Raw genomic sequence first — 7,822 nt, 5'->3', positions numbered from 1 at the left:
CGATGCCGGTATTTTCGATGATCTTTAGTAATAGCTCATGGTCTACGCTGTCAAACGCTTTGGCAAAGTCGATAAAGCAAAGATATACTTTTTGTTGACATTTCTACATCTTTGGATAAGGACTTGTAGACTAAAGATAGCTTCTCTTGTCCCAAGGGCATTCCGAAATCCAAATTGGGATTCACTGATTTTTTCTTCACATCTATTGTATATCCTGTTGTGGATTATTTTCGTGAAGACTTTTGTAATATGATTGATGAGGCTGATGAGTCAGTGTTGATCACAGGTTTTTGCGTTTTGTTTTTTCGGCACTGCGATGAAGGTTGATTCAAGCCATTCTTTGGGTATTTCGCCTCTATCATAGATATCATTAAATAGACTCGTGAGGATATCGAGAAATTGATTATCAGTTTCACACATAAGTTTTAGTATTTCTACTTGAGTGCTATCAGGTCCAGGAGCTTTGTCGTTCTTGAGAGATAGAATAGCTTCTTCAGTTTCGAATTTCATAATTGGGGGTTCCGTATCTATCTCATTCATATTGTGTTCTTTAGATCGTTTCGAAGCAAAGAGGAGTTCGACATATGATTTCCATACCTCTAGACATTTTGATGGCTCCGAAACAATATTATCGTTAGTGTCCAGTATGAACGTATTTCTGTTGTTTATTTTCTTTGTTGTCATTTCCCTTATTTCCTTATGCATATTGCGGTAGTCGTACTTCACTTAATATTGTTCTATCTTGTCACATTTTCAGAGAACCATTTACCGCTTGTTTATTATTATTTATTAACCGCTTATTTATGCACCGAAAATTAGATTGTCCGCTGCTATTTGCTGCAAATAGTGTTTTAAAAAATGTTGGTTCTAAAATGCATAATAATTGTGTTTTGCGCAAAAGTTTTAGCATCTTTTCGTCGCCCACTGATTGAAGTTAACTATCGCGTCGATACTCAGGCGGCGGATTATTTGGCTCTTTCGGGATCTCGGCTAAATGCGGTGTAGCCACGTATTTTTGAGTGGTTTTCTTTTCGGTTAACTTTCGCACTTAAAGAATGTAACAAAAAGTAAAAATTAATAACCTGAAAAGACTTGAATAACCTAAACCGGCCCAAATTGAATGAACCTGCATGCTAATTTAGAAAAATTATGAAATTTAGCCTGAAAATGGTGGTTTTCCTCAAACTTTGCGAGTGTTTTTTAGCTTAATTTCTGGACCATCCAAAAACCGAATCAAATCCGAAGGGATGGCGATTGAATGCAAAAGTTGTAGATAATAAAAAAAGCTAAAACTTTTGTATTTAACACTTTTTGGCAATTTGCGGCGAAACGTGACCTCCTACCGGAAAACGTTCTTTGCAAAAGTTGTAGATAATAAAAAAATCTAAAACTTTTGTATTTAACACTTTTTGACAAAACCTCAAATTAGCCGTCAAAATGGCCGGTTTTCGCCAACCGAAACCGGCCATTTTGACGGCTAATTTGAGTGTTAAATACAAAAGTTTTAGCTTTTTTTATTATCTACAACTTTTACAAAGAACGTTTTCCGGTAGGAGGTCACGTTTTGCCGCAAATTGCCAAAACCTGTCTTCAACCCCTAAACGTCATCCGCATTTGTTGTCATTTCCCTTATTTCCTTATGCATATTGCGGTAATCGTACTTCCCTTCATATTGTTCTCATCTTGTCACATTTTTCCTTTGCCTCTCTAATGTTTTTGTGAATTTCACGGTACTTTGTGTTTCCGTCTTTCGTCCATCATGTCGAGGATCTCTTGTGTCATCCATTCGTTTTTTTTTTTGTTTTTATCCTTTTGCAAATATTTTTCACAATTTGCTTGTATAGAGTTTTTGAATGTATCCCATTTGCCTTGTGCTGTACTCGTGTTGTTGTTGATTTTCTTTAAATCGTTAGTCAGCTATTCCTGCACTTGTTTCCGAATATTTCTGTCGGACAGTTTCCCTATGTCTATGTTGTTGTTACAAGGTATTAAGAAGACAGAGTAATTTAGCGTCCGTCGTGTTAATGTTAAACGGTGAAATTTAGGCTCTGGCCGACCACAACGTCTTCTTGGAAGGCACCCTGTTGAAACCCAACATGGTAACAGCCGGTCAGTCCCATGCAGTGAAATTCTCCCCAGAAGATGTGGCCAAGGCGACAGTCACAGCTCTTCAGCGTACCGTTCCTGCTGCTGTGCCCGGTATCACGTTCCTGTCGGGCGGCCAATCGGAAGAAGAGGCCAGCGTCAACCTGAACGCCATCAACCAGTAATATAATGGTTTTTATAGGCGCTTAAGCACTTTAAACCAAACTGATATTCCAGATACCAAGGTAAGAAGCCATGGGCTTTGACCTTCAGTTATGGGCGTGCTTTGCAAGCGTCCGTTCTTCGTGCATGGGGCGGCAAAGACGAACAAGTCAAGCAGGGACAGGACGAGCTTCTGAAACGTGCTAAAGTAAGCCTTTTGCTTTTGCAATGCGTACTTATGTGATCTGATCGGTTGTGTTTTTCGAAGGCTAACAGTGAAGCTTCTCTGGGAAAGTACCAAGCTGGATCTGCCCAAGGCAAGGCTGGGGATGCTGGTCTCTTTGTCCAGAACCACGCTTACTAGACAACATTCTTATAATAACGCACGTACTATTGCGAGGTGTAGTTTATAAAGTGCTAGTTTTTAAAATCAGTTGTGGCATTTGGCTTTTCTAAGTTACTAGAGAACGCAGAGTTTCCAGCTCCATTTTACTGTGGATTAAGTCTTTAATCAGACTGTAGACGAATATGTTTTTATCTCTATTATTTATATGAATATTTAATTGTGGATAGCTGATTTATTTGTGAAATTGTTGTTATATTAAAGAAAATATATATAACCAAATGTTGTTTATTCGTAGACGGTAAAAAAAGCCCAGTTCATTTATTCAGTCCAACGATGCGCACAATGGGGGTTGGTGCATACATAATACAATCGCATCTCCTCTTCAGCTCGTCGAGTCTGGGCTTGAAAGAAAACTGCCTCTCTGAAAGCATAATATTCAACGAATGTAAAAAGTTGCAGACCAGACAGAAAACAGAAGAGTTACCTGTGTTGGCAAACTGGGCAATGGTGGTCTTCAGTTCTGGGCAACGTGGGATCAGAAATTACATCGGAAACTATGTGTGTCAGTTCACTAGAAACTCACCGGTTACTTACGCAATGACTTGAACAATTTACTTACTCAATTTCGTGCATAATTTTGTTCACGTAAATGCATTTTGAATCGGCATGTTGTTTGTAGTCGCAGTTCCGACACGCGTACATTAGCACTTTATTTTCCTTGTCCTCTTTAGGGTACAACATATTGTTACTGAAAAAATAAAAAAACAATAAATCCGGGCAAGATCACCACTTCAGTATATAACATTGCATAGGTTTTCAGAATAAATACGTTGTTTCATTTTATTTCATTCATTCAGAATAAATACGTTGTTACTTTTCTATTACCTACCATTCCTGGCAAAACCGAATACCTACGAAACCTGGTCCTTCACTATGCGAATCGTAGTTCGTTGCTTTGGACATTTCTGTTTTACGAAAGCACTAATATATAAACTGCACAGACTGCTCACAACTTCTGGTTCATATTTGGTTTTCCTCAACACAACACTTTAACCTATAAATCAACGATGAGACCTGATGATAACCTAAAAATCAACCACATATCACAGAGGTTACGTCTGTGATCTGTGGTGATAGATAAAGACGAGTCTGTTTTTATCTATGCTGTGAATATCAGGAGCAGGAGTTTAGCGTTACGTTATTTTTTGTTCTTGTAGATGCTTTCTACATACAAATTTTGGTCGCCCATGAAAGTTTCGATTTTACCATCCACTCAATATCGCATTCACCGTAGCGTAAAATCATTCGCCATTTTGTCCAGATAAAACAAAAAGCCTCTACAAAACTATTATTATGTATTGTGCTTCTAAGAGTTTGAAGCTTAGTTTGGCCCTTTGTCTTGGTGTCCAATGTGGAGGTTAATAAATAAAAGAAAAAAGTTACAATGCAAATGCTAAAATTGGTTCAAATAAAAACTAGTCGATCTATATCCCTTTTGGCCTCGCAACCATGTATTTCAAAATTAAATATTTCTCCATACAGATTAACAGGTATTGACTCCCATTTTACATTTTACTTATCTATTACAATGTATATATCTGTAACTATTCATAACATCTTATCTGTTAGCTTAATTGCTGATTGTTCAAGAGTTGATTTGACCTAGTCGATGGCTGTTGGCGTCAAACCATGTTTTGTCCACCAACGACCAAATTGAAAATGCTTAAGAATTGTAAGTGTAAACAAGTGAATTTCTACCTAACATAAATTACCTCTAAAATGTTAATCCGCCTAAAAGAAGGTAGTTTAAGTGGTGTTGTAAAACACCGCGACAAATAACGTCTTCTGGCGTTGTTTCATTAAATCAGCTAACGTTTCTTAACTTTCGGTGGAGTTCGGAATTTCTGAGACTTAACTATATGTACAAAAAGACGATTCAAAAACTTAACAGTATAGGTGTATCCCACTCAACAATAAAAGAAAAGCAAAACTCCACCGAACACCTAATACCCGTATTGGTGCGCGCTTGGAAGTGCAATTGTTTAACAACTTTAACTAGAGATTCATTTAAATACTTGATTACTTAAGTTATCTGAAAGACTGGATCGTTTACGGTAGAAATTACGAAGGTGCAAACACAGACACCACAGTAATTTGTACTGCACGAGTGCTTAAAGCAGCTGAGAAGCTATACATCACATGACTAAAAAATGGTCATATGTCCTTACAAATCTTCATCGCTAATAAATATTCACATTTAACGAAAACGTATTGAACACAACAGTGAAAAGCGTATTCGACTTGCTCTCCCTAGTTTGCCGCCGCCACTATTCAATGACTGACAAATTGCATCAATTCCGGCGTTCAACCAGGAAACTGAGAAGAAAGAGACGTTTTAATGTTACACAGAGCTGGTGGCCTGATGCGAAGTGCCGTGACTGTCCGACGAACAGATGGATAATTGAACTGGGCTGTACTGCATGCTGTTATAGTCGTTGCAATTCAAGTAAAGTCGCGAGCTGGTTCTGTCACATTCCGGACAGGGACACTTTTTCTTTTTATTCCGTCGGACCAACTCATAGGCACATCTAGAAGCGGATACGAATGAAATGTTTATAAAAAATCCAGTGCCAATGCAGATTCACCTTGCGTGGAGTATGTGGGAGCATGACAGCGCCTCCAGCGAATCGTCCTCCAGCCCATAAGGGGATCTACAAGCGGCACAGTTCAACGCCAGATCGTTCTGAATTTTCAGAGCCAGCTGTTCGTGGTGCAGCTTGTTGTTCTCATCCCCCAATGAATGGTAGATGCCACTCAGTCGCAAGCCAACAGCTCGCATGAGCAACTGAAGCAAAACCACTGCTTCCTCACTTGCGCCTCTCACGCCCCTGTTTCTGACTTACTTTAGCTCCAATCGATTTGGCCACCTCCAAAAGTCTGGTATTAAACTCCAAAGGCCGACAGTTGCAGATCTTGTGCTGGATCCGCAGCGCCTCTAAACATCGCGCAGCCCCGTCCATGGACTCCATTTGTATCACACGGTCCCCCATGGCAGCTGCTGAACCCATCGCTGCCTCATATTGGCGGAAAGCTTTCTGAAATATCCACATCCATTTTCGACTCGGAGTATTTCAGCGCAATCGACGGGGCTTACATTAATATCAGACTTATTCCTATAAATATCACCCATGATTCTTATGCTTCTCGCGTAGCTCGCTTGATCGCCGCATATCAGCGCTAGTCTAGTGGCTTCCTGAAATAAATCAATCATCAAATCATTTAGCCTCTGGTTTTGTCTGGAAAATCGCCACTTACCGAGCAATAGTCGTGGGCGTCTCCTAATTCACCCTGCTTGCGCAGCGCTGAGGCCATTTGAAGCAGAGCAGCCCTACGAAAACAGTCGCTTATCTATCATGAACATGTACAGGGTTATTCACGCTATACGGCACGGACGTTTGCGGCTAGCCCGTTTGTTTCTTGCAAAGTATTATTTGATGAGTCCACAGACGCCTATCGGGTGCACATTTTAAAAATATTTTTGTAATGTACCAAAAGCTCTAAAGGTATCAAAGTTGCGTTTTTTTAAATGGAATGTCCTGTATATTATTGCATTTTTGGATTCGCTCAACAAAATAAGGGTCTGTTTTAATAAGGTTTACAATACCTAAATCTTAAGGTTTTTTAAATAATACGAATTTAATCAAAATCTAACCTAATTTTCACGTGTCAAATACTTTATAAGTATTTAAGTTATGTAAGGGTAATTTATAGTGAAGTGTAACAAGATATAATATTTTATATTCCAATGATAATAAACTTACCATGTTATACAGGGTGTCCACAAATTTAAACTATTCAAATAAGAACTTTAAGTGGCTCTAACTTGATTAATTTAAATACAGCCCCATATTTTTTAACTTGCCAGGAAATGCAATTTTTAATTACCTATCGAATGGTATTAGGATGTTAATCGCTAAGTTTTCGCATTTTTACAAAATACGAAGTATTTGACACATGAAAATAATATTAGATTTTGATAAAATTCGAATTATTTAAAAAACCTTTAGACTTAGACATTATAAATCTTAGTAAATCAAACACTTATTTTGCTCAGAGAATCCAAAAATGCAATAATATATAGGGTATTTTATTTCGAAAACCACAACTTTGATCCTTTTAGGCTTTTTGGGACACTCTGTGTCACACAAAAATATTTTTTAAATGTGCACCTGATAGGCGTCTGTGGATTCATCAGATAATACTTTGCAAAAAACAAACGGGCTAGCCGCAAACGTCCGTGCCGTATAGCGCGAATAACCCTGTATATGAATGAAAATGTTCGCAAATCGTCCGTTTACCTGTGATGTCTGGAATTCAAGTCGTTCAGCTGAAGAGATCGCGACAAATCGTACGCTTTGGAGGCGTATCTGGCACTTTTCTCGGCATCCTGGAGCCTGCTGAACAGTTCGGATAGTCCCACGTAAACCTGGCAAGAACAGCGACTGTTAATGAGTAGTTCGAAACATCACCTTCGTCACACTCATTTACTTGCAGTTCCAAAGCGGTATCGCGAAGGGCCAGAGCGATCCGATGGGCTTGCTGAAAGCTGTCCAAAGCTTTGTTGAAACCAGCCAGTTCCAAGTAAACGGAACCAACGGTAAGATGAACATGCCCAGCCGTGGCACAGAGCTCGCACTTATTGTATAATGAATGCCGTGCGAAGTTCAAAGCTCTGAAATGTTGCAGGTTTTGTTAGAATTTACTGCTGAAAGTCTACTTGCCGCTCCAGTTCCCCTAGTCGCAGGTGTGCCTTGGCCAGGTTCAAGTAGGACTCCGCCCTTAGGCTGGGGCTGTCGAGCTCTTCGGAAATGTACAACTGACGATGGGAGTATTCCAAAGCGTCCCTAGGAATAGCGAATTCAAAAGCTTAGGAGCAAGAAAAATTACGATCTTTTTGTCAAATTACGAAAATTTTTGATACTAAGAAAGTACTCTTCTACAATTTTTTGATGAAAAGTCAAAGCGGCAATGATGTTTATTGTCATTGACAGTTACAGGTAGACAGCGTTTGTCAAACTGTCGCTTATTTTGAAGCTCCTGTCACAAAATTTTTAGTTGGAAGAAGGTTAAATTTAAATGGTTTAGGAGTTACACAGCAGAAGCATTTGTCGCATCAGGCAAAAATTTTATATGAGGGCGTTAAAAAGTTAAAACGAGCTATTCAAAGAC

The 7,822-nt window shown here is 39.0% G+C and overlaps 4 protein-coding genes across 4 annotated transcripts in view; 2 read left to right on the top strand and 2 right to left on the bottom strand.

Moving 5' to 3' along the window:
* Positions 1-7,822, top strand: part of LOC109543738 (fatty acyl-CoA reductase wat) — a 65,420-nt gene that overhangs the window by 50,842 nt on the left and 6,756 nt on the right. The gene's annotated exons all lie outside the window — the stretch shown is intronic.
* Positions 2,046-2,872, top strand: LOC125504130 (fructose-bisphosphate aldolase-like; the record flags this gene model as incomplete). Its single annotated transcript, XM_048665571.1, is given in 3 exon segments — positions 2,046-2,266; positions 2,323-2,455; positions 2,516-2,872. Coding segments are annotated over 3 exon segments (450 nt in total), but the record flags the coding sequence as incomplete, so codon positions are not given.
* Positions 2,806-3,670, bottom strand: LOC109543763 (DNA-directed RNA polymerase II subunit RPB9). Its single transcript, XM_019913621.2, has 4 exons — positions 3,483-3,670; positions 3,213-3,341; positions 3,078-3,164; positions 2,806-3,014 (listed from the first exon to the last, which is right to left on the bottom strand). Exons 1-4 carry the CDS (start codon positions 3,554-3,556, stop codon positions 2,912-2,914), a joined length of 393 nt encoding a protein of 130 aa, XP_019769180.1. The 5' UTR covers positions 3,557-3,670; the 3' UTR covers positions 2,806-2,911.
* Positions 4,077-7,758, bottom strand: LOC109543721 (43 kDa receptor-associated protein of the synapse homolog). The gene is made up of 9 exons (XM_048666165.1): positions 7,746-7,758; positions 7,375-7,519; positions 7,142-7,325; positions 6,952-7,079; positions 5,909-5,981; positions 5,748-5,846; positions 5,497-5,688; positions 5,239-5,438; positions 4,077-5,181 (listed from the first exon to the last, which is right to left on the bottom strand). The coding sequence occupies exons 1-9, from the start codon at positions 7,756-7,758 to the stop codon at positions 4,995-4,997; spliced, it is 1,221 nt and encodes a 406-aa protein (XP_048522122.1). The 3' UTR covers positions 4,077-4,994.

Source organism: Dendroctonus ponderosae, unplaced genomic scaffold (genome assembly GCF_020466585.1).
Source record: "Dendroctonus ponderosae isolate FM_Combo_2020 unplaced genomic scaffold, Dpon_F_20191213v2 Dpon_F_20191213_4, whole genome shotgun sequence".
Classification (NCBI taxonomy): Eukaryota; Metazoa; Arthropoda; class Insecta; order Coleoptera; family Curculionidae; genus Dendroctonus; species Dendroctonus ponderosae.
Note: the sequence above shows the minus strand (reverse complement) of the source record. Positions and strands in the feature narration are given on the sequence as shown.